This window comes from Drosophila sulfurigaster, chromosome 2L (genome assembly GCF_023558435.1).
Source record: "Drosophila sulfurigaster albostrigata strain 15112-1811.04 chromosome 2L, ASM2355843v2, whole genome shotgun sequence".
Classification (NCBI taxonomy): domain Eukaryota; kingdom Metazoa; phylum Arthropoda; class Insecta; order Diptera; family Drosophilidae; genus Drosophila; species Drosophila sulfurigaster.
Window position 1 is genome coordinate 10294578 of NC_084881.1, and position 27345 is coordinate 10321922.

The 27345-nt window shown below is 38.3% G+C and overlaps 1 protein-coding gene across 4 annotated transcripts; it reads right to left on the reverse strand.

Annotated features, from left to right (window-relative positions):
- Window positions 1-26490, reverse strand: LOC133835174 (developmental protein eyes absent). 4 transcript variants are annotated; one of them, XM_062265084.1, is made up of 6 exons: window positions 25885-25938; window positions 5812-5858; window positions 4267-4278; window positions 763-2589; window positions 439-683; window positions 1-373 (listed from the first exon to the last, which is right to left on the reverse strand). In XM_062265084.1, the coding sequence occupies exons 1-6, from the start codon at window positions 25936-25938 to the stop codon at window positions 192-194; spliced, it is 2367 nt and encodes a 788-aa protein (XP_062121068.1). In that variant the 3' UTR covers window positions 1-191. The 4 variants fall into 4 exon arrangements, with proteins under 4 accessions (XP_062121068.1, XP_062121067.1, XP_062121065.1 ...); XM_062265083.1 differs by lacking the exon at window positions 25885-25938 and adding an exon at window positions 9672-9949; XM_062265081.1 differs by lacking the exon at window positions 4267-4278 and having other exon boundaries at window positions 763-2605; window positions 25885-26490.
- Window positions 26491-27345: the final 855 nt, after the last annotated feature.

The window sequence follows — 27345 nt, forward strand, 5'->3', positions numbered from 1 at the left end:
CACACACACTCACTCATTCACACACACATACGCACACAGGCATAAATAAATTATAATTGTATATATATTTTTTTCATTTCCATTAGTATTTTTTTTTTTAATTTTTTTTTTTGCTGTTTTCTTGCTTTTGTACTCAAAACTGTACGAAAAACGCGCCCAAAAAGCGAGCGTTTTTAAACGCCATAAGCCTTTCATAAGAAACCCATATCGAGGGCAGTGTAAAGGGCACGAATATCGCTGTGGGCGGAGATGCGCCAGAAGGGGAAGTTCATGGCCTTGGCAGCTGACTCTTCCTCGGCGCCATCGCCAATGACAACGTAGGTGCTCTTCCTACCAAAACGTGTCACAATGCGTTCATAGCAGGTTTCCTGACCTGAAGGAAAAATACACAAAAGAATTACTAAATTGAAGAGCACCGATTAGACGTTGTTAACTTACCAATCTTGTGGGCGCTGTAGATATTCTCGATGTTAAAAATGCTGCCCAAGCCAAAGAGCAGAACTTTGGCCAATGCTGGCGCCAGTTGCGTCGAGGTGACCAGCACATTGATGCAGTTCTCGCGTTGCGCAATCATGCTCAGACACTTGAGCGCCAAGGTGGCCCAATTATCGGTGGCCACCTCGATCTCCGAGCGTATCTGCAGCCAGGCATCCCGCTTGCCAGGACCCAGCAGAGTACCCACACTTAAAAGAAAAAAAGAGAAGGAAAGTCAGTTAGTAAAAGTTTATCGAGCTTGTTTTGTACCACACTGCGTATACTTACTTGCCCCTATACGTGTTATAGATGTCCTTAATCTTGCGATAGCGAAACGCCAGCTTGCGCATCCAATCAACACCACCACGCACTCCCGTGGGCAGACAAAGATTGGGCGGTGCACCTGGCGGTGTGCCAGTGTGAAAGCCATCGGTGGCAAAGTTATAGGTGCTCAGATCCTGACCGTTATCATCAGAGCTGACATCGTCGATGTGCACCTGATCGCACTCCTCGATCTCGTTGAAAAAGAAGTGCGTGTCGGCCATGTTGAAGACCATCTCCTCCATGCGAAACGCAATGGTCATCAGTGTGCTGTGATCTTTGGTATAGCGATTGGCATAGCTGCCCGACAGCAGCGTATGGAAGATGATCAGCGTCTCGTCCAGGTCCCAGATGAACACACGCTCCGGCGGCTTCACCGCCTCGCTGTTGCCCGTATCCGAGGCAGTGCTGCGCGTCGGACTCGGCTGCTGATGACGCCGCCCACGCGCACGTCCCGTCTTGCCGGTGGGCGTGGTCTTGGTGGCCGTAGCCGAACCAGCGGTGCCCACACTGCTGCCACCGCTCGAGTTGAGCGTGGACGAAGCGGTGGCCGCCGCATTGTTGCTAACGACACCGCCCACCGAGGTGGCATTGGGGGACATTGAGATCGGCAGCGGGGAGTGCGGTGAATGCGTTGCCGCATGCACCGGAGTCGTGGAGTGTGTGTCCGTTGGACTCTCGGAGAGATTCGACGAGGCGGTGGCCACATGGAAACCATGGCTGGCACTCGAGCTGGGCGAACTCACGGCATACGGCGAATAGTTGGCCGGATTGTAATAGTTACCGTACTGCTCGTTGTAATAGCCGCCGTAATCCTGTTGAGCAAAATTGTTGTAGCCCGCATAGGGATTACTGTACAACTGCGAGTTGTTGTTGCCCCCACTGGCATAGCTGGGCGTCAAATAGGCCGCAGCAGCCGCTGCTGCACCCGGCTCCATTTTGGCGCTGCGTGCCGCTGCCGCTGCCGAGCTGGCTGCCGCATACGGAGTGCCGTAGCCGGAGTAGAACGGCGGCGGCGTATACTGTTGCATGCTGTTGTAGTAGTAATAGTCGTGCTTGCTGTCGTACACAGCTGCCGCAGCGGCTGCCACCGCCGAGCTGGCTGCCACACTGCTGCTGCTCTCCGTGCAGCCGTACAGCTGAGCGCTGCCCACGGCAGCAGCCGATGTTGCCACGCCATTGTCCAGTCCTGTGGCATGCACCTGGCCGCCAGGACTGCGCGATTCGGATTTTACGGCGGCCGCAATGCTGCTGCCGCTGTCGTGTGTCCAGTGCGACATCGTGGCCGGATGCACGCCGACGCCGACGCCCATGCCACCGACCACGCCCACCTCGTCGCTGGTCTGCTGATATGTGGAGAAGCTGCTGCCCGATGACTGGGCGAAGCTGCTGCCAGCTGCCAGGCTGCAGCTACTAGGATTTCCATTGTTGTTGTTGTTGTTGTTGTTGCCGCTGGTATTTGTGTTGTTGTTGTTGTTGGTGTTGCCACTGCTGCTGCTGTTGCTGGCATAGTGGCCACTCAGCGAGCCAATTGTCGGCTGCAACGGCTGTATCTGCGGCGGCAATCCCAGCGGACTGCACTGACCGACCCCGCCCACTCCAACGCCAACACCAACACCGACGCCCATGCCCACGCCAACGCCAACGCTGGCGCCGGCACTGCTGGGCCCATTGCTGGTGGCCAACACGGCGCTTGAATGTGTCTGCTGCTGCTGTTGTTGCTGCTGCTGCTGCTGCTGTTGCTGTTGGTGTTGCTGCTGTTGGTGTTGCTGTTGTTGTTGTTGTTGCTGTTGGCTGGCTTTGGCAGAGACTGCAAGAGAAAAAGAAGGAGAGTGACAGGTGAGTGAGTGTTGCTTTTGATAGTTAAACTTCTAACAACTTAAGAAAGATTATAAAAGTCAAGTCAAGTCTAACATAATGTTCTATGATATACTTTATCAGTTTTAAATTATACTATTTTGTAACTACTTTTATCTTTTCGCATCATCGAAGATAAAATACGAAAAAATAAATAAAATAAGATAATAAAAGTCAAGTCAAGTCTAACATAATGTTCAAGTCGACTATGGTATACTTTCATGAATTATGTTATTAATTATTATTATGTTATTAAATTATATTATTTTGTAATTACTTTTATCTTTTCTGTTTATATTATTCGCATCATCAAAGATTCAGAACATTAAGAAAAAATAAATATGATAAAATAAGATAATAAAAGTCAAGTCTAACATAATGTTCTAGTCCTATGGTATACTTTCATGAATTATGTTCAGTATTAAATTAAACTATTTTGTAATCACTTTTATCTTCCATGTTAATATTATGCTTATTATAGAATATGATAAGCATTTAGAAAATAATAAATCCAGATATTCTAAAATTCAAATAATTTTAATTCCACTAAACTTCTGCATTTGATAATGATTTTTAATTTATAATTGCAATTGCATGTGTGCATTTTTATCAGTGTTTTTAAATGGTTATATATCTTAAAATTTGATTCAAATATATATATTTAACTAAAAGAATTATTATTTAGCTTAAATTTCTGTCTTATATTAGTAGTTTGGATAGTATTTATATTGCCTATAATAATTGAAATTTATCTACTTTACTTGAATGTATCCATGTTTAATAAACACTTAACTATTTTTTATATTTCCTAACTTTGATTATTATATTAAAACAGAGGAAAATATTAATTAAACATTTATAAATTAAATGTAGCTAAGCGCATAGCAATAATACAAGATTTAAATCATCTAATACTAAAAGTATTCTCAAAAGGTCCTATAAACTTATTGGTACTCCAATTATAAGGATAAATTCTGCACAGCATTTTAATATTTCTTGAGTATAGACTTGGAGCAATAGACCGAATCTCGCTTGTTAATAAGCAACAATAGTTCAAGTGTTCTAACACAAAGGCGGTAAACAAAGGAAACAAAAGACAGAGCAAAAAGAACAGGAGATGATCAGGAAAAAGTGGTGGGAGCAGGGCAAGTGGAGAGGGGAAACATAAACGTTTTGCTCGTTAAGCAGCCTCATAAAATAATTTCCAATAATCTTTAAACAGCCATAAAATTAACGGCACGTCGCCATCGTCGTCTTCGACGTCTTTTGGAACCAAATGTCAAGTGTGTCGCAGTCGCTCTCTAAAAATCTTGTCAAGTGTTATAAATATTTTTCTACGCTCTTTGGGCTCGCATAAATAAAAATGGAAAAAGGAAAAGTAAAACGTTTGAAATTCCTTTTTACAGAAACAAAAAAAAACCACTTGAGGGGCTCGTTCTTGTCCCGTTCCCAATTCCCTTAAATGTTCAGTCTTCCATTCAAAATCACAAAGTCTCCGAGCTGCCTGGACATGTGTGCAGCAAATGTTGCCTTTTATTTCTTAAGAGGCGACAAGTTTTGTTGTTATTGTTGTTGTTGTTGCTATTCACTTGGAACTAGCAACAATTGCCAAACAAATTAAGTAGACTAATTTCGTAGAGCCCAATAAAAATCAAACTTGAATAAGAAATCAAATAAATCACCAAACGAAAAATCAAAACAATTAAATTAAGAAAATCGTCGACTCAAGCTCGTTGGTAATTCAATCCTTTGGCTCGGCAATTAAATGGAGTTGTTTTAAAATATGTATGTATGTATATACACCAGATATATGTATGTCAGTAAGAGGCAGAGAGAAAGAGGGCGTAAAATTGAGTGAGACTGCATAAGTGTCAGTGAGAGCAAGAGAAAGAAACAGAGAAAGAGAGAAGCTCTATCCCCATTTATGTGTCAGTAATTTATCAAAAAACTCCCTACTTTAAAACGGTATACTTTAGTCTTAAGAATAAGCTTATCTACATAAAATTATATTATATTATATTAGAACCAAGAAATTATAAATTGGACTTTATCAGAACTTTAAGTTGCCCCTTAGTCATAAGATTTTATAAATATATCAAATAGGGTTACCAACATATTATCTAAATAAAGATAAGGAATAAGATTTTCATCATATTAAACTTCAAAATAGAGTCTTTAAAGTTCTCTTCAAATTATCTCAAAGTATCCTATTTATCCTATTTATTCTCTAGTGTAATATCTTGAATACCAATTTAAAGTTTGCTACTATTTATCCATTTAATTCCCTACTTCGTCCCTCTCATTGTGGGAAAGAGTTTCTAGCATCTTTTGTCGTACTTTTTCATTTTTATGACTCCCAACCAAATTTGTAGTAATTTTTCATAATTTATATTCTTCATTTTGACATCGGAATCGAAATAAAACGGGGGAAAGGTAAATGAAGTGCCCAATTTCCTAAGGAATTTGACACCCACAGTCTGGGGACATTTTTCATGTCACTCCAGAGCAGAAAGGGGAAACAGTCTTGGACCCAAAATATGAGGAAGAAGGGAGATTGTGTGAAAAACGACGCGTGCACTGCAGACAAATAATATAATATTATCTCATTGCATTATTTGAGATGTGTTGTTGTGGAATGATGTCACTAAAATGGTAACATTAATTCAAAATTTTATTGTACATTTAAGGATTAAAGAGAAAACGATGAAAAACTGTGAGATTAGGAATAAAAAATCAAATGTATGTATTTAATAAGGAGCTCTCCGTTCCTCCGTTTCCTCCTCTCTTTGAGACCTGCCTGTTAAGCCGTACTAAGCCCCTCTAAGTAGTTTGGGCATGGCACTCGCCCACCATTGAGGCATGCAACGTTCTGTGGCAAGTGTTAAGTGCTCTCACACACTTTACGCTTTACGTTCAGAATGAATTCCATGAATTCCGTTCCTTTTTTCAATTTTGAACAGAGGCATGTGTTGCGACTCAACAACACATGCAAAATTAAATATGGAAAAAAAAGACTAGAAATTCAGAAAAATTTGTCAAGAACTCAGGGACACTTGTTGCAAGTGGCAAGTGTGAAGAATTCAAGTGATTTGGTCGAACAATCTTTGATCTATACGCTAGCTATAGCTATATAGTATGATATAGGGGATGGCTGCTTACCGATTGCGTTCATGTGTATCCGAATGCTCTGTTTTGGGACGTTTAACCTGCAAAAAAAAAAGATAAGAGAAATCGTATTAAAATAAATGCATAAAAGTTTGATATATTCTTAAATCCAAGGACTCAAAATACACTTGTGGATTATATAAATGAGTGAATTTGTTTATAAACAAAGCAAGCACATCGGCGTCGTCCCAAACACCTCAGCGTATTTCGTCTTAATGCCCAAGTTCCGCTGAGGTTGGCGATTTTACTGCCCCTTCTTTTTCTTTTTGTGCTCCACTCGGCACCGCGTGTCCGACATTCTATTTGGGGTTTTATGCGACGACGCAATGCAACAGCAATGATATAAAACAGAATAATAATAAATAAAAATGAAAACAGCGCATTTTACATAATTTGCATTTGGCAAAAGCTGCGACAGCAATTTCAACGTGCGTGGGAAAATTTTTCGACTGGGTTGATGGGTTGATAAGTTGACTGGTTGACGGTCTAGATACCGGCGCCATATAACCCAAAAAACAGCGGGACGGAATTGGGGGGAAGGTCCGACAAATTGACGCTGCCTCAGCGCCTCAGAGGGTGCACACAGCAGGTGGCCCCAAGACGCGGTGGAGTCGAAGAGAGGTAGAAGAAACAAAAGAACTTAACGATAGAATCTGAAGTGAAGCGAAGGTGAAGTCAAGCTAAGCTGTTGATAGAAGTTTCAAGCTAATTGAGACGGGGTAAAGATGAATTGATCTATTGGAAATCATTGATAGCAAGATGTTAATCTCAAGTGACAAGGCTTAAGTTTAGAGAGAAGTTATAATGAAGTTGAAGTTTAAGAAGGGATAATCACTAAAATAATTCCGAAAAGATTTTAAAACTTATGTTGAAATCTGAAAAATCACTTTATTATTCAAAATGAAAATCAGAAATCTTCTTGTCAATTGCAAAATTTTATTTGTGAGATGTTACCTCAGTTGTCTAGGCTGTCATTAAAAAAAAATAGCTATGGCCGATGTTCTCAATATTGTTAAATATTTATACATTTAAATATATTTAGTGCTTGTCAACTGATTCTTTAAAAATTATATTTTTTAGCAAAGCTCGTGAACTTTTTCTAAATTTACCTAGTTCGGCTATTGTATTTCATATTTTAGAAAAAAATAATATTATATAATAAAGAAAATTATCCCTTTAACAAATCCAGAATAAATCTAATCTAATTACCAAGACAATTTAATAAATGCTTTACCAGTTAAGACTCAGGAAGTGCTTTCAGGAATGCAACGGAAGCCAAAGAGCAAGAAAGTGGAAGCTGGCCAAGATCGCGATGTGATTGGTAACCTACAGCAGGCAAAAGGCTGCTGGAATTTATAATATACCTGACTTTGACATGGCATTCGTGAGCCGCATTTTGGGAGAGATACGAAGCTGCAAGCTCCAGTTGCTGTGGCCACACAACACGCACATGAACACACGCACAGTGTCCATCATAATTTTGTTGGTATTTATTTAGCAAATTTGTGTGCTCATTTCTTTTGTATTTTTGGCAAATTTGTTTTCAGCGCGACTTTCAACGGTAGCGTTTAATGACGCGCTGCAGCTGCCAGCTTGACGATGGGAGCCATGGGGCAGTCAGGCAGAGGAGAAGCTGCGCTTTGCGTGTTGCACAGAGCTGGCTGACTGGCTGGCTGGCTTGGGGTTGCAACTGAATCTGATACACGAATGCAAAACGCAATGCAACGCAACCTTTTACTAAACTAATTTATGGCACAAGTTGACAACGTAAACATTAACACACAGACAAGCAGGAGGAGCTGCAGCTGAAGATCGAAAGGGGTGAGGGAAGGGGAGGGACGCAGGAATGGGGAGATGCTGTAGATGCTGGGCCTCCTCATCATGTGAGAGAGATACAATATATACAATATAAAGACCTGTTTTGAGCATCTTTAACGAAATTCCTGTGATCGTAATCTTTTGTCTCTCTTGGCTGCTTTAGAAGAAGATTAAAACAGACACACACAAACACACAAGCAACAAAAGACAAGTCGAAGACGGCGACAAATTTTTTATTAACTTGCCCGCCTGGTATGGACCTCTCTGAAATCTCTAAAGACTGAAGCTGAAGTCTCTGTAGCTGGACCCTAAGCCCCTTGCCGATAAGCATCGAAATAAACAACAAAAATTTGTAGCTCCCTCTCGTTGTTGTCATTTGTTTGTTGTCTTTTGTTTCTTTTCGTTTTTTTTTTCCCTCTGTCTCTGTATTTTGGGTGGGGTTGCCGATGAGGGAGAGCGAGACGGAGGGAGTTAGGAGCCACAACCTATGCGCCTTAACACTTTGGCACGTTAATTACGTGGGACAATCGACAATCGCCAAGTGTCAATCGCTGCAGCCATAATCAATATTTTGACTGCTTGCTCAGTGGCTCAGTGCAACAGTTGAACCGGAGGGGCATGCAACGGTGATAGGGATACAGAGGCGGAGGCGAAGGCGGGGACGCAGTCTTTCTTTCCTTCATTTCTTTTCTTTTCTTTTAGCCAAGTGGCACATAAATTACATGCAGCGCATTGTCGCAGTTGAATTATGGCGTGTTAATTTTTACGATTACGGCTTAAACTTAATTAAAATGTGATTAATGCCGACTTGAGTCCCTGAGTCGTGAGCCAGGGCAGCGAGCTCCTTAAATTGTCATAAAATTGACCCCAGAGCCACAGAGTGTAAAAGGGTTTTCCGACCACTAAGAGTCCCTCAACTTCCAATACGCCTGTAATTTATGCTCTATTAATATTTCGCCTTAAAACCAATTGCCTCCATCACAAACACTCGAAGGGGCAACGAGTTCGTGACGTGACGTGACGGCTTAACAAAATTCTCTCGACTTTGTTTTAAGCCAAGTGCAGAGAGATCCATAAAAAAAAAAAATGTCGCTATTTCATTTGTGGCCTGGGGCACCATTAAATGCCACAAGCTGCACATTTAACTGCGATTTGCAGTCTCGCCCCATGTTACCCTATAAAACTGTTGATATGTTGTGCGAGCAAACGCTATCTTTTATACAAATTGGAGCATGACTAAGATTAAGATCAGCATACCATAAATATTGCAAGTTGCTTTAATAAAATATCTACAAGTGATTGTCAAAAACGAAAATTAACGTATAGCAAATTAAACGATTTTCAATATAACGTTAAATTCGATTTTAACATGTAATAAGTGTGAAAAACAATGAATATATATATTTTTTTATTTTACATATTATTGACTTTGCGGTTGACATTCAAAGTGTATTTTGAAATCAAATTAATTTGTCTGGCCTGGTCAAATGGACTATGACTTGTTTATGACAATATTATGATTAATTTGGGATTTAAATTTTGTTGTTAATAATTTACATTGTTTCTTTCATTTGACAATAGTCTAAAAATTTGACTAATTTCTGATTTGCATACTTTATTCATTATGCCAACCATTTGCGCAATTTATTTAAATTTCAAATAAATGCGTCTATAGTTTATGCCAATAATATTATATCGATAGATCGAGATCATGGCAATAATTCTTGGGATTGGGTGTTAAATCAAATCGAAATTTATAGGCTGATAGGTTGCTTGGTCTTCCTTTCGCCGCACTTTCCTTAACCAATAAGCAACTTCTCCGCAAATGCGATGAAGCCACACAAAAAACAAACCACAAAAAATCGCCAGCAACAATAACAACAACGCTAACCGACGGCAAAAAGCCACAAGCGAAGTGATGTTGAAGATTCGTAGAGTCTTCTGAGAAACTAAACAATAAACCGCGTCACTTTTAAAGCTTCGCTTAAACTAAAATGTGTCTGTTGCAATGTTTACATTTTTTTTATTACTCGTACCTTTGGCTCGATCATTTTATCAATTAATCCGCAACGGGGCGCAGCATAGTTATATGGCATTAGGGTGACCATTTTTGCAAACAAGATTTATAAACTACGTAATATCACTTCAAGAGATGTTTTGTTATTTAATGCGTTGTCATTTGATAAACGTTGTAAGCACACACACACACATTCACATGCACACGCGTATTATTTCTTGTAAGAAAGTCACAAAAAACAGTTTTCTTAAAGTTGCAACGAGCTCCGTTAGATGTAGCGACCGCTTTGAGTAGCTCGAGTGGACTGAAACATCTATCTCGGGTAGCAGTCGAGTGCACTGAATACGTTGTGTTCGTGTTCTGAGTGAAAATCTCGGCATTGGATGAGCGCAAAGCGACGACGCGACGCTGCTCGAAACGAGTTTTTGAGTGCGCCGCTGGCGGCTGGCGTTAGTGTGTGTTTGTGTGCGTGTGAGCAGTGCAGCATTTGTCAACAGCTGTCTGTCGTTTCACTCACTCGAACTCACTCGCAATGGTGTGTTCTTGGCTCCGCCCCCAAGGCGAGTCAGGGTGGGTTTTTTCTCTCAACTTTTCGTCGTGTATGCGGGCGCAAAATAAAACAAAGACGATTGTTAATCAAAAGTGTATGCTTTAATATGCGTGAATCAATTGGGAATAAAATGAATTTGGAAAATCTTTAATCTGTTGAATTTTAATTAGTTCAATTATCACAATCAATAATCAAACTGCCGTGCGGTGCCGAAATTTAAAACGCCGCAATTTAAATGTGAACACCCGGATCTCAATAGATCTTATCTGTCAGTTTCTGTCTAGCATTTAATCATTATCTCTACGCATATTTCACTTTCCCCACTATAGCATAAACAAGATGTTAAACAAAGAGCATCAAAGCAAAAAAATATCAGTTGAACAGTTGTATAACTAGATCTACTATCTAATTTATAGATCACAAATGCATCTAAATGGCCCGTTTACTCTCAATAAATTAATTCGAAAATTTGTTATGCGGGTGCTTAGCTATTCTATCCAACAAAAAATTACGTGTTACAAATCGATTATTTTTGCTAATTTTCGAAGCAATCAGACACGTGATTCAAATATCTTTTTAGAGCCATTCAATATGAATCGAATTAATTAACCAATTTTAATTGAATTGTATAAAATTAATATTAAAATGTAATATGTAGGCGTCGTAAAACTTTGAAACTTTCCAGATGAAATGTATATTTCAGATATTTTACAGAAAATAAAAATATTTCATTTCATATTGTCTCTCACTATTCGATTTCATTAAAATGAAATAATCTTTATCATATCTGATGTTTCAAAGTAAAGCTTAATTAAAACTAAATATTAATTTCAGCGAAATACTTTACAAGAATTTATTCTATATTATATAAGCTTATTTTTCCTATATCTGTAAGCTCAAAGTGTCCTAATAATTATAATGAAGACATAAAGTACAATGTGAATTACGCACAACAAGTTTTTGATAAAAACTGTCTGACTAATCAACAATAGAAAAAGCTGACAAAATGTTTAAATTAACTTTGAAATATATAGTGTTGTCTGCAATTAATTTGCTGCATTTAATTGAATGCTTTTATTTACAACCAAACACATGTCAGTGAGTTTAAAATGCCAACCAGGTGTTGTAATATTGCCTGAGCTTTTCCCATAAATTAAATAAATTCCCTTGGCTATTTATTACATACAAAAATACAAGTATAAACTTTACAAATGTACAACTACATATCATGTGTAGGCAGTTACAGTCATAAACATTTTGTAAAGCAATTTATTTATTTACGGCTTAATTTTGTGAAAACGTCTAAGTAAACGTTCAATTCTTAGCTTTGTCTTATCGTCCATATACAATTTCAAATAAACAAAGCAGGCTCGTAATGCAACAACACTAGCAACAACAGGAACAATACGAGATATATCAATATGTATGTAGACAATAAATAAAACAACGATTCATATGCACTGGAATTCTTACTAATATTCCTCATAACTGCTGCACTTTCAGACGCCAGTCGCCACCTGCCAAAACAAAAGGCGACGCAATCGAATTGTGGCTTCCAAGGGGAGGGAAAGAGAGAAGGTTCTCTTCTCCTTCTTTTGAAATTTAATCATCACACACTACACACAATGTGTTGCAATATGCTGCATCGAAACTAACTTTAAATATTTATGCTTGTTTCAACTTGGGTTTTAATTGACCTTTTAGTCAAGTTAAAGTCTCCAAAACGTTATTCATTCAATTAAAATTGAATTAAATTTCAAATACATAGTATATTTATATCATCACAATGTGTGGAAAGCATTTAAATTCTAATAAGTGTTTTTAAAAGAGTGTATTCCTAAGGCAGAAAATTATTTGCTGTCAAATTCACAAATAAACTAATTTTAATCACATTATTGATGAAATTTGTATTAGAAAAATATCTAAGGGTTTTAACACAATCGTATTAAATTCCCTATATTTTGTATTAATTTTTCTTCTGTTATTTTTTTTTTTAATTATTAATTCAACTACATGATTATTTGGTGTTATGGTACCGCTTGCTTTAACAATACATTTACAAATAAAATAAAATAACTTTTGCATTCAAATAACCTCTTGAATCATATAGCAATAAGGCAATTAGAATTTTGTAAATTTCCCAGAAAATCAGTTGTGTAAATTTCTTAGACCAAATTCGAAGTTCGAAAATCTTGACCAATTTAAATTTTTGTGAGTAAATTGATTGAACCGCAACTAATACATAAATTAGTTCCCAGAATAACTAGTTCTCGTTAAATAGTATAAATATTTTTCATTCATTTCATTTTCTAGTAAAACTATTTTTCAATCATCGAATTTTTTGATTGGAATTAAAAATCAATTCAGAAATTGTTCGAAAATATGAAAATCCGATTGTACTGTTGAATTAAACATTTATAGAACACGTTGAATTTGAAAATAATTTGAATTTTGTATTTTGCGAAAATCAATTTGAGCGAATTTGCAAGTAACATACACAATTACACAATTGCTGTGGCCAGTTGCAATTAACAAATGCGATTTACATGTGAAATTGTGCAAGCAATTCCGTAATTTGTTTGGCGGAAGTGCATGACACACTTTCGGCACACAGCAAAGACCGCGAGAGAGAGAGAGAGAGAGAGATATAAGTCCAATGTTAACCCATTAATGACCCATGGGGGTCAATATGCTGATGCAGCTGAAAATGCATGGGGGGCATTAAATATGCCTTTAATCGCTTTAGCACGATCGTGAGACAACATGTCGTCAATTATATCTACGCGCGATCAGCAGCCCGTCCAAAAGCGCGATCTTTCTACTGTCTGCCCATCATCTGCCCGATCTCCTCTCTCTCTCTCTCTCTCTCTCTCTGTCTCTCTCTCTCTCTCTCAACAATTCCTTGGCGAACTGTCGTTCTGTTCTGTTCAGTTCTTTTTTTGTTTTTGTGCCATTCCAAGTGCTCGGCTGTCTGTAAACAAATCTGCACACAATTTGCTGCATTTGCAGATATTTTTGTTGAAGCTGGACCCGGTTGCTTGTTGCCCCGTTTGTTGCCTGCATGTTGCATGTTGCTGAGTCTCGCGCATTTATTTGGACTTGGAGTTGGAGTTGGAGATTGAGTCAGGGGAGACCGGTCGTCGGTCGTCCTCTTGGCGAACGAACGTGCTGATCGTGAGCTCGAACTGAGGAGGGAGCAAAAAGGCAAATGCACAAAGTGTTTAAGATTTACGTTCAGTTTTGATCGGACCGGACCTCCCGAGTGCAGTGTATTAATTTAATGCTGTGCACGAGGTGCAGAAAAACTGGCAAATAGTTTTGTCCATGCTCTGGGCGCCATTTTAAGCTGCCCCCTGAGTTCAACACCTGAGCTCACCCTCTCCCTCTCCCACACTCTCATGCCGTCTCACTTGCTCTCTCTCTCTCTCTCTGGCATTGTGGTCATGCGTGTTCAACGATAATCGCGCGCATTTTTACAACTTGATCTGAAGTTGGCTCGCAGCACCAACATCTAGATAAGGCTATAAAGCTCTCCTCCAGACAACAGCAAAACCAATTGATGTTGTTGTCCTTGTTGTGTTGTTGTCATTTGTTGCCGCTTGTTGGTTGTTGCTTGTTGCTTGTCTTGTAAGCGCAACACTCGCAAAGTTGCCAAAAAACAAAACGAACAAAGACTGCAAAAAAAAAAGAAGACAAGGAACAACAACCTTAGGATGCGTCATGCAACACACAGCTTGGCCTACAATTGGGTCAAGTCTTATTTAGCTGATACTCGCATTCGGATGGCTCTACTACTATAATACTATATAAATGCCGATGTCAGCGCATGCCAAAGGTCTGATTCGTTGTGTGAAAGGCATTTCAAGCTGATACTTATCGCCACATGAGCAACAAAACACTTGAAGCACTCACACAACACTCACACAATTCATTCGCACTTCAACTGACTCGAAGTCGAATAGAATATTATGCTATGCTAATTTCTAGAACTGCATAGAAACCGCTGAGACATGCGCTTCACAAATACAAACTGCACTGACCACAACATTTATTTTACAAAATATGTAGCAGCAAGACAAGACCAAGAACCAAGGAAGGAAAGGAACTTAAGATGCCTGCACAAAGTACAATCTTGAAACTTAGATGCATTTCAATGCTGAGTGCTGAATAATTAAAATACAAGCATTCCACACAGAAAATTTGCAAGTTTTTGTATTGGACTTCTAACGGATAATTGAAATGTTTTTAAGAAGATGTAACAGAAAAGTCCTCAGACATGTTGTTTTTTAATTTAAACTTTTAGAAAATTGCAATTTTTATTGATATTTTTATTTTTTTATTTTTAAGCATTTTAGTTGGGGTATGTTTTAGAAATAAACTTTGCAGATTATTTAAATTGTAAAATTTATGATTATAGTAATAATATCCATACAAGCAAGAAAGAAAGTAACACTTAATCTTCAATTGAAGAAAAATACTAATCAATGAGAAAAATGTATATATAATATTAAAAAATATTAAAATCTACCGTATTTGGTATAAGGATATACGTACTACTATATTTAAAATATACCAGAGCGTACAAAATATACCAATTGATCTATTAAAGCAACTAAGACTCGACTGCAGCAAGATTTTATGTCATTTTATGTTTATATTAACTTCTAGTCTTTACTGCATGTAAACAAATATCAAATAATATAATTTATTCAATTTTTTGTAAATTGAATCATTCAAAATATAATTAAAATTTAATAGCAGAATGAACTCTAGACTGATCCCAATAAATATTTCATCTCCAACTGCGTCTTAGTAACATTGAAATTATTAGAAACGACTTTTTTCTTTTATGATTACAAAGCATTAAAAATCGGATAACCTAATATGCCATAAAAATAAAATGCTGAACCCACTACTGTGTGACTCCGACTCTTGAATTGGACATCATTAAATAAAGTTTTTATGAATCAAAAATGCTAAATGAAGAAAACAAAGAATTCGACTTGTGTGTTGTAGACGAAACCGAAAATAAACCAAGCCAGAAATTACATTTGCGCTCTATCAACGGGACTTCTCCACACTTGTCGGGGAATCAGAATCAGGGCGATTTGCTGAGTCTTGGAACGGAGTCTCTCGGTTTCAACTGTTGTCGCTGGCTGACCACCCGGGGTAGCCACGGAACGCCTCGTTTATGCTTTCATTCCGCTGAAAATTATGCGGAACCCGTGTTTGTGCTCGAGGCACGCGCCGATGGCAACTCGCAACTGGCAACTGGCAACTGCATTTGCCGCCTTTGCCGCATGCGAGAGGGTGAAGAGTGGATTGAGAGTCTTCTTTTTTTTGCTTTGCTTTGCTGCTGCTGCATTGCCATGGTGACCTCAGAAAAACAAACATTGGCCAGGAATTTTCATTAAAAAGCCGGCTATTAAGATCCCCGTACAACAGGCACATGGGGCACGGACATGCCACGCCACCCGCAAGTTAAAGTTGAAGCCCGGACAACCGGGACAACCTGCCACCCACGTTGAGCCTGAGTCGGCAGCGAAGTGTGTCAGCTGTCACTTGGTGTAAGCATCAAAACCCGATGAGCACAATTGCTGATAATGCGAAAGGTGGATGGAGTAGAAAGACAGCCTAAGCAGGTTGAAATACCGTGTGTGAAGAGAGGGCCAAAGGGGTATAACAAGCAGGGAAGGAAATTTGTAGACAGTTGAAGAAAATAATAATGTGCACAAGTAAGTTCTATTAGGATCATTATTATATACAGAAAACTGCAGTTCATTTAAAGACTAACAAATTAACTTTGTCATAATTTCTGTAATCAGTTTTCACTTATTGAACAGCTTAATTTATATAGCACGATCACTTCAAGTTTATACATAACGTTGTGTCATAGTTAAATGTTTACAATATACTTCTTTTTAGACGGCGTAACACCTTAAAAATGTTGAATTTATTAACTTATGAACAAAGATCCATTCATCTAAGGATGTTAGTAATGCTGTCTTCGACAACAACTATGTTCTAAAGCCTAGAACAAATAGAGTCTTTAAAATAATCATGATCGATATATTATAGCACAGTCACCTCTTAAATGTATTATAGATTTAATATATATATTAAAATTATTTATTTTAACACAGTTCTGTTTGCTTGCAGATTAATGACCACTGGCAATAAACAAATTTATCTATATTTTAAAGGGTATTTAATTGGCAAGTCATAGACATATTTATAGCATTATCGCCGTGTGACTTGTTTTACCTGTGGGAACGACTCGCTAATTAATTTAATTATGCGCTCTCGACTTGCGCGTGTCAAGCGTGCAACAACGACAACGGCATTAACATGAAGAGCAACAACAAATTAAATACTCACGCCTCGTCGAGCTCTAATCAAATGCAGCCCCCGTCGCGTTGCGTCGCGTCACGTTGATACGCCCGCAAGTATGCAGCATATGTTTTCATTGTTCTTTGGCGTTGCTAGGCCTATGAAATTTAATTTGAGTATAAAAAAGAAAAACACAAACCGAAGAGGCTGGAAAAAGAACAACCCCTCAGCTGGGGGTTGGGCTTGTTGCCCAGGCATCGCTGACAAATTGAATTTGTAAAGTTACAACAACAAATCATTGAACGTCCCCCCTTCCCAACGCCATCCCAAGGGGGAAGAGTGTGGGAGGAATGATGCTGTTGCGGATGCGTATACGGATGCTGTGTGGTAATATTAAACCCTAACCATGTTACGCTCGTCTGGTCGGCCTTTCCAACGACCAACAACCAACAACCCACAACCAACAACCAACTCCAACCAGTCAAACAGCCAACTTGGCCCTCAACTGACTTTCGTGAAAGTGAAGTGAAATTGTAGCCCAACATAGGATGGATGGCTAAGCGAATGGGCGGTTGGGCGTGACGGCTCGAAAACAGGCTCAAACACACACACACACAACACACAATTATTAACACTTATTAATGTTGAGGTTTTTATAGATGGCACCCCTGGGCTTAAATTAAAGTCCAAGTGCCAACAGCTGCCTCAAGTGGAACTTCCCCCTGGGGTCGGGCGGGGGTAACACCGCCACACCACCGCCACACATCATCATCATCGCACCACTCGTGTCGCTTTAAGTAGTCATTAAGATTGAGCGAGATATGATTTTTTAGCAGCTACAGCTCACAGCTGGCGCTAGATTGAAATCTTCCCTAGGAGGCACAGTCCCAGGATTCAACCTCCCCTTAGTCACATTGCCTCGCCTCGCATCGCGTCATTTGCAATTAGCAGCGAACCTTTGACTCCTTGGTGGGCTGATCAGACGCAGCACTCGACAAGCTATTGACAGCTATTGTCCTCTAATTAAACAACAATGTTGACCTATTCTCAAGATGTCCCGGTCAGGGTCACTTATTTCCACAATCGACTTCGTTTTTGGGCCAAAAAAAACAACAAGATGTCAAAAATTATTGCAAGAAATCGGATTCTTTGTTTGCTAATTAAAAATGCTAGTTAGGGTCAAAAACAACCCTTTTATTATAATAGACTGCTAACCCTTTCGATGTAACACCCTTAGGCTAATCAACTGCGCAGAGTTACGAATAAAGTTTTTCAATTTAAGAAAATTATGGGAAAATTGCAACGAATGTTTTACTTGTGTAATAAATTATTATTACAGATGAAAATAAGGGCGATATTACTTATCTATATTATATTATATAGTATATTCGCTTTTCCTCGCAAATTCGATTGCTCGCTCGAAATTTGAAGTAGTTCATGAAATCTCTTCAAAGACATATAATATTAATTGATATGTAATGTTAAGCCTTAAAATTTAAGATTAAAATTTTGTTTAATTCTTTCGCTCTTCATCAAAATAAAATATGTAGTTGAATTATGTAGTTTTTATTGCTCTTCAATCTTTAAAGCATTTTGAATTTCTTTAACAATTTTGTAAATTAAATCTTAAAATTTATAATACCAATAAAAATGTAATAAATTTACGGTGTTATATACTTGTGATTGTGAAATGCATGAATTTTATTTTGAGATTTAATAATTGTGGATTAATTATCACCTATACAGTCATCATAATTAAATCACTAGTTTAAAATACATAAAAATAAAATGATTATGCAGAAAAAACCGATCTTTGGCCAATTGCGTTAAGTTTTAACATTATATCTTTATTAGAACTTCAAGTAAAGCAGCACAAACTGTGCCAACTTGATTCACGGTGAGGCAGAGGGGGGCAACTCAATACCACAACGGTTGCTATCAATTACTCGAGGCAGCCCTAACGCTCTACGGATCGGTTTCAGCACAGACCTTGGCCACATTAACATTAACTCTGGCTGTGTGTGCTACTCTTTCAATGATTGCCACAACAACTTCTACAACATATGGATGCATGTGCAAGTCTATAACAACATAGAAAACGAAATAAATATTGTAAAAATAGAAGCAGAAATAGTTGATTATTTCCGTTAGACTTAATTACTAAAATCCGCAAGGCCGTTTGTCGAGGTTCATTTCAGAGGATATCCCATTACAAATGCGAGTGTCCCAAAAAAGGAAAAAACATAGAGAAAAAAAAACCCAAAACCAACTGTTGATGGAGCCAGTTCGATGTTGGAATGGAACAGGTGAGCTCTTCAGCTCTATGTAGAGAGCGAACTCCGATCTTTGAGGGTAGGACAACTATCGAATTTCGTATTGCCGCATCGCCAATCAATGGGCGAAAATTCTGAATTCTGAATGATTTGTTGTTGGCATTTTGGCTGCCAATTGTGCGGCACTCGATGCAGTTTTTCCCAAGCGCAAAACTGAAAAGCCTAAAGAAAATGTGCAGCACGAAATTTGATATTTTATGTGCGATGCGATGCAACGCTAGGGACGCAGACATCGGCGGCCATTTCGTGGTAAAAATTATGAAAAAAACAACTCTGAAAGAAAATGGAAAACCTACCAAAAAAAAAAACATTTAAGAAAAACTGTCACGACTGCTAACGAGCAACGGAATCCGTGGCAAGTCAAAGGTCGCACGCTGATTGCCGACAAATTTGTCTTGAAATGTTGCGAGCCGCTTAATTGGAAGGCCAAGGGAGAATCGAAGGAAGGGGTTGAGGTGGGGGGAGGGGGAAAGAAACGGGTTGCAACAGCAGCTGCTGTCTTTGACTGACAACAGCCACACCTAAGTAAACCCAGAGAGGAGTCGCAGTTGCCCCACTTGATTGAACCGGAAATGAGGCACAACCCCGAAGATCGTTTTGTTTTCACAGGCTGCGCGCCCCACTTGACCCCCGTCAACCCGCGCAACGACACTGCGAAATCAAAGTGCCGATGGGGAACTCCATTCATGGGGCATGCAACAAAATGTTTTACATCAATTTCGGGGCCAAAGTGCCGCGCATTGCTTCCAAGAATGCCACAGGATTCATCCTCATCATCATCATCGCCACAATCATCATCGTCACACTTATCCCAACTGTCAAATAATTATGACAAGTTCATTTCGTCGTACTTTCGCTCATTTGTTTAGTTACCACTTTCGTTTTCTTTTTTTTTTCATTTGTCTCTCAGTTTTTTGTATTTTTATTCTGCTTTCCGCTTTAACGAGAATTACTGTAAACGGAGGCGTCCCCCAGTTCCCAGCACCAATTATCGGGGCGTTGTAAATGTGCGCGCTTTTGATGTGACAGTTGCCTGAGGTTGCATGTCGTTGCGTGTCGTGTCGTGTAAAACCTATAGATGCGCTTCATGGATATCTATAGTTGGGCATGCTATATGGCTATATGTATATACTCTATAGAATACCCTAAGCAGACAGCAGGAATGAAAACAAGTGATCGACATCTTCTTGCCGCAGGGTTAATGCTATGTAACCAATGGATCTGATTACATTACCCAAAGCTGTAAGCCGTCATATCCTACTAAAAGTCCTGCTTAAATATAAAGCAATGCAGCTTGACAAGAAAATGAAGACTATACTACTCTATTTAGTTTGGAACAAAAGATATTGTTCTTCTTCTACTGAAAGTCAAATCAAAAGAAATTTATTTAAAAATGTATTATTCCCTTATTGCAAATTGAGCAGTTCTTACTAAAATGATGTTGTGGATTAGTTGATTATTAAACGTTAATAGTGTTGCTAAGTTTGAATCTTATCATTGTATTGATTCTTCTCTAAAAACTAGAGAAAAAAACATTGAATAAGAACTCTCATCTTAACTAACAAATTACTTTGACTATTATTTCATATTATGAATCTTTAACATGCTTATACAATATTTAATCGATTGTTTTTTAAATTTATAATTTAATGGTTCACTGAAATTTAACTGTTCGACTGTTTTTAATAGTATCATGAAATCTGTATGTTACTCATAAGTTTATTGAAATAATACTTGTAGCCTATTTAAACTATCTCAGCATTTTGAATGCTATCATAAAATCTTGAATATTTTTAATCAATCTTCATATTCTATTCCTATATCTAAGAATCAATTAAATATTTAAAAAATGTGGCTTTAGCATATAATTATTGAATGAACTTCAGTGTCTTCTAAAGTTGCACACTATTCACATATTTCAGAACCGATTAATTATTTTAGCCATTATTTATTGCACTTCGATTAGTTTTCTAGCCAAGAGACACTTTAGTAGTACACATCAATGCTATAACCATAAGTGCTATGTCCAGTTTTACGTCAGCTAACACTTTTCGATTTTTTGTTAATAATTTTTCAGTTCACCCAACCATCAAGCATCGGTTAGTGGTGTATATAAATAGCTGCCATGAATATAAATACAGCCATGGACATGGCTCAAAATATGCTGTCGAATGTGACAATTGATTGCGTGCAGACCTGAGACCTGTCTAATGCTTCTCTGCTTCTGCATCTATTTCTGGCAGTGCTTTTAAATTTAGACAATCGCCGATGACTCAGTCTCGAGCAGTCGTAGACAATGCAAATCCTCCGAAATGGACACAAGCACTGAACAAATATTTGTAGTCATTAGTGGGCATTAGGCGTAAAATCCAACGAAAACATTCCCCGGATCCCGGCCAGGATATCCACAAGTCGACTGTGAGGCAGTCAGGCAGTCAGCCAGCGAGCAGGTTGCTCTAATTTATCCCTCAGCCTGACAGGATAAAAGGGCTAGACACAGTCGACAGTTGAGCGGATTATGAGCTAAAGCAACAGGAGCCGAACAAAGCAAATGCCTTGAGCTATATTTTTCCTCCGTTGCGTTGCGTTGTGTTGCACTATGTAATCCTAGTAACTTGTATGCAAATTTTTAGCATACATTTTGTGGTTTTCACTTCAGCATGACGTCAGCTCATGTCATGATAAGCATGAAGCAAACAATAAGTTACAAATCACGCAAAACTTGTGTCATACTTTAAGGCTGGTAATATTAAAGCTAAAACATCTTAAATGGTGTATAAATTATTTTTCAAGTACCTTATTGTTCTGGAAAATCTTTTGAATTCATTATATTTCTATACTAAATAATAAATCCTTTAACATTATACCAATGATCGTATACGTAATTCCTGCCTTAATACTTCGGTTTTAATTTACGAATTCCATGTTAGACATCAATATTTTAGTTAATTGTTAGTACTATAACTCTTCAAATTAATTCACAAATATTTTAAAAATCAGAACTATGTAATATTTGTGTATCACATAAGTAAGATTAAATAAAAAATGAAATCAATATAGCTACTAGTAACTATATCATAGTAGATCACAAGTTGGAACTTCAATTTTGTAATATGGCATATCGAAGAAAGATATCGAAGAAAGATAAATTTAAATAATATGCATTTAAGCGAATATTCATTTTAAGCAAGTAAGAGAAATAGTATTTAATTAATCTTTGATTAAAACTATTTAATGACAGCTTTAAAAATGTTGAAAAAACAAAGTATAAATAGAGTACAAGTATTATTTATGTATGATGGCAACGGTTTTCTGGGATGAATTCATGTGGATTATCCAGATTTAATAATACTATTAAAAAGAGTGGAGCAGTAAAATTTAGGTGAAACTCTAGTTATTAGATGAAGAATCAATACAATCATACCGATTGATATATTTGGTACGTCGATATGCGTTATAACTATATTTATTTCTGAATCAATTGCATCTTAAGTAATTACGAATAAAGTCTTTTAAATAAATTCGTTTTTATTTAATTTTGTTTGCTTTATATATCGGTATCAATTGTTTCGTGATGATATCTATCACCCGTTTCAAGGTCGTTTATTAAGTTATGCAACTCTAATCAAGACTGCCGTCCATCGAATGACATTGAAGATGAATCTGGTCATCAGACAATTCCTGAGCCAGCCCGTGCCTACTTGATGTGCTATCAAAAAAATACCATATCTGCCATGTTTCCAGCTCCCTAACAATTGTTTATTGAAATTACTTGCCACTGAGCAGAATTTATGTTATTGCTACTGTGCAAGCACAACAAAGGCGACAACCATATGAAACGAAAAATAAACTTTAAGCTTAGTAAATAAACAAACAAGTTTATTTAGAAATTCCCCCTGAATGTTTCCTCTTGTTCTCTCTTTCTTTGCCAGGTCTTCTAGTATTGCTATCTTACTTGATTTTGCACTTTTGTTTTATGCGATTGTTTTTAGGTAGGAACAGGTAGTTCCCATTGCAGATGTCATCTTCAGCTTCTGGCTGCACTTCCTGTGCCACGCCCAACAAATACAAAAAGTAGAAAAGAAAAGGAAAACCATTTGGCATTTAAGCCGATGACGACGAAGGCTGCGTCGCGTTGACCCTTGTTGACACAAAGGAGGGAAAGGAAGAGGATTAAGAGCGCAAAGATTGCAGATTATGTTGTAAAAATGTCGCAGGACATTAAGTCTGAGTACTGCTGATATAATTGTACTCCCACTCCCCAACACTGCGTTTTTGGACCCCTAAATAAAAAAGTGGGCGTGGCGTGTAATGGAGAGTACGATGAAAATGAAATGAGCAAAACGACCGCAGTTAAATTATAATAAAAACCCGCAGCGTTCAAGTTCTGCGGGGGCAACAAACACACAGCGTTTTCACAGCTCTTGATACTGCCATAGCCACAGTCGTTGCCACAGCCATTGCTGCCCCCTGCTCCTGGCATTGCCTCAAATGCTGCTGCTGCTGCTGCTGTTGCTGTCTGCATTGTTTGTTGTTATAATGGCGCGCCCGTAGCGCACAACAACGAAAAGCGCAAGGCATCTGCACGGCGTCCTTTTTGTACATTTTGCCTCGTTGCTGCTCCTTTTTGACGACTCAAATTTCAATGAAATTATCCTGACGGTATTTGTCTGTGTGTGTGCGAGTCTATAGGTGTGTGTATCTATGCGTGTATGTGTGTGTGTCAGCGCACAACAATGCTGAATAAAAATTTCGCTGAAATTATTTGCTAATGGCTTCAACATCAGCCCATCACAAACCCGCAGCTCAGCTCCGAGCTCGTCCCGTTGCTGTGGCATTTGCATTTATGAGATTGACAAATAGAAAAAAACAAAATGGCGTCGACACAAGCGAACAGCGTTGCCAACACTGCCCCCCAAAAAGCAAAAGCAACGGCAAAAACAACATCATTGGGCGCCATTTTGAAGCGGCGCCTGCGAGCAAAATATGCTTTCGCCTGGCAACGACAACAAACAGCGCCAAATTGCTTTGCCTCTCACACAAAGCTCCACTCAAGTTACGGCAATGGCGGGGAGGAAGGCAAGGAAAGTAATGAGACTGGCTGCCCGGGCAACGAGCAATGAACAGCAAACAGCTAACAGCGAAACTGAGACAGAGATGGAGAAATAACGAAAAGGATAGCGGGAGTGTAGTGAGTACATCATCATCATCATAACTGTCAATCAAAGCGAGATTTCTACACAGATCCATAAAACGATAGTTAACTGACCTACTGCCTTCACTCTATTCACCATATTCAGCCTTTTGTGGTTTTATTTCTGGTCAAATGATTCAGTCGATCGACAGGATCAGTTCCTTGCCCTTTTTTTTCTTCGCATTTTGTTAAGCTGAAAATTCCCTTTTGACTACTGTCTACTACTGTCTTTCTGCATTGTTTTGGACCCTCACAGCATTTAAAGGCTCAGCGCATTGCGTTCTTCTTTTCGATTTTTGTTTGATATTCCTTTTGGGTTTATGGGATTTCAAGAAATGCGCAGTAGCCAAAACGTTTTGCATTCTTACTCTTTTGATTTCTTACAGTTCAAGAGATCTTTCATGGCATGGCTTAGACAGCGCATTAAAGGCTTGTAATTACGATCAGTTGATGTGGAAAATGTAAAATGGAAAATGTTTTTGGGACTTGGAGTCAAGATTTTAGATTTCTACTTGGCAGAAGTTAAGTTCTTAAGCGCTGAAGAGTTGTAGCTCTGACTTTTGCTTAGTTTTTAACAATAGCCACGTTGTGCAATATGTGTGTGGTCAGATGAAACTCAAAACTACCAAAGATCGAAATGATAAACCAATGGTGACTTTGATAGAAATTAATATTTACTTAAATAATGGATATTTCTTAGCAAATTCTGAAGATTTCCAAATTTATTATCCACATTAATCCAGTCGTTCGAGATATATTACTAAAGTTTCTTACTTTTATTAAAAAAATAAATAATATTAAGAATTATATATCTGTTTATTAGTGGAAAATAATTATTATAGCCTAGAGTCCTTTGCCTTAAGAACATACCATGAAATATCTATAATATTATAGCCCTGCATTTAGAAATTCTCGTCTATATTGCCTTATAAAAAATAAATTCAAATCACACAATTTAAACTTAGATTTCGTTCGTACTTTGCTCAGCTCGCGATGCTACGCGTCGCTTTTGCCTTTTGGGCCAAGTTATATTTCTAAGCACGCGGGATTATGTGGTCTAAACCCTTAGCGATAGTTTGTTTCGTGTAATATATAAAATTTGACTCAGTTATCCCCCAACAGTTTACCAATTGGCAATCAACATTGATGGAGAACTTTCAAAATTCTTATAAAACAAAATTTGATATTTGCAATATATTAAAACTGATAATCCATATTTGAATTTCAATTCCGTTTTTTATTTTATTCATAAAAGTTCAGTTTTTTTTTATATTAAAAAATTATCCTTTATTTGTATTCTTAAAAAATTTAATAATTTCGTTTACAGGATTTAGGGTAACAATTATATTGTTTGCATTTGCTATATTTTTCGGAGAAATTTCGCCTCTTTTGGGCAAATATTAAAGCTGTTCAGACCAAGAGAATTTTCACTGAATATTAACCTATTTTTGCGTAACCACAAATACAAAACAAATATATTCGAAAGGTGAGCTAAGATAATTTGAAATTGACGAGTATTATATTACTAGTATCACAAAAGTAATAAGCCAAAAGGTGAAAGGAGAAGCGTAGTTATTTTTAGCAGTAATTAAAACAAACCTTAATAAAAATCAAAGAAAATTCTATAAATAAGTTGAGATGAGGTCGTATAATTTGAAATTGACAAATATGTATGATATGTATTGGATTACCATAAGAAAGGTAATAATCGAAACGGTAAAGCAGCAAAGCAATATATCATTCACAAAGAGATTAGCTGTTAAAACTATCGCATACGATATATCGTTCGCAAAGGGAGAGAGGAGATTTTAAAACTAACGCTTACCTTGTAGTAATCCAGTGTTGAAAAGTTTTGATAGCACGGTACATTATACAACATATTCCAGGCGTTGTTGTTGTTGCTGCTGTTGTCGCTGCTAATCAAACGAGCTGCCACTGAGTGTGCATTGCGATTGTTAATTAACACTTTAGGTAAATACTATTATTATTACAATTATTGTTGCTGTTATTTCACACACCAATCAGAGCAAAAAGAGAAGCGAACGAAAATTTTGTAAATTATTTTGATGTTTTATTTATTGCACGCGCGTCGCTTGTGAATTGTGTTAATTGAGCAGTTCCGTTACGCAAATTAATTTGTGTCAAATTAATTGTATGGTTGTTTTGTATTTATTCGTGCTCATATCTAATATTTCTTGTTGTCGTTTTACTTGTCATTGGATTCATTAAGCCGACGGAATACAGCAAAACTTTTTACCGTTTAGGTCTTGCTTTTGCTCTTGCCTTTGCTGTTCACTTTTGCCTTTAACTTAAACTTTGATCGTTGTCGTCGTCTTTGCTTTTGCTTTTGCTTTTGCTGCTGCTGCTTTTATTGTTCTTGCTTGTTTTCTGCTTGTGGTCCGCTCTCGCGACGAATGTCACATAAAGCTGAGTGTCAACTGAATTTCGCCCATTTGCTGCCCATCGAAAGCGTCGGCGTCGCATGGAACGAACGAGCGATGAAACGAACACAACGCAGAACACCAAAAACAGCAACAACAGCGACAGCGCAACAACAACTTCGCATACATGATGAAGCTTCATTCTACTCAACTTGATTGTGTCGTCTCGCTTGCTTGCCCTTGCCCTAATGCTCACACTCTCTCTCTCGCTCTCTCTCACTCTAGCGCACTCGTCGTATGCGCTCTCCAACCGATGCGATGAGCGCGCGCTTTGAGTGTATTGCGGCTGTGTACAAAATTGAGTGAAATTTGATGTGAGTGAATTTCGGGTTAGGTTTTAGGGCGGCGCCAGGATAAATATCTGCTAGAAGCATTAACGGCATTTGCAATTGAGCAGCAAGTGGGCAGCACTCAAGACTTCCTGGAAGCGCTTTCGTTTCCACGAACGGGGCTTGCAGTTCTGTTCTCGCTTTATGCTTTTTCCTTTGTATTTGGGATCCCTTGTATTTGGTTTTTGTGTTTTCTCTTTTTTTTTTTTGCAGTACTCGCTTAACCCAATTTGAAAACACTTGATTGGGCGCCAGGCAAGCTGTCCATTCGCATTAGGCAGCGATGACTGTGCCCGAGACATAGGGATAGCTTCAAGCCGCTGGTCTTTAGCCCTAGAGATCCACAATTTTTAATACCAATACCACATAATCAGTATCTGCATTTGTGTGTTGAGTCTGTGGCCAAATCGGAACCAGGGCAACAGACTGTGCAATATCTTTTGGCTGGCGTCTGGCGTCTGGCGACGGTTCAAACTGGCGACGATCCCAATGGCAAGTTATCCCTGCACGCTTCAT

Coding starts and splice junctions, on each gene's coding strand:
- LOC133835174 (XM_062265083.1), bottom strand. CDS start 9,743: ATGGTCACCCTAATGCCATATAACTATGCTGCGCCCCGTTGCGGATTA. Junction 684..762: donor TATAACACGTATAGGGGCAA/GTAAGTATACGC, acceptor TTTTCTTTTAAG/TGTGGGTACTCTGCTGGGTC. Junction 374..438: donor CTACAGCGCCCACAAGATTG/GTAAGTTAACAA, acceptor TTTTTCCTTCAG/GTCAGGAAACCTGCTATGAA.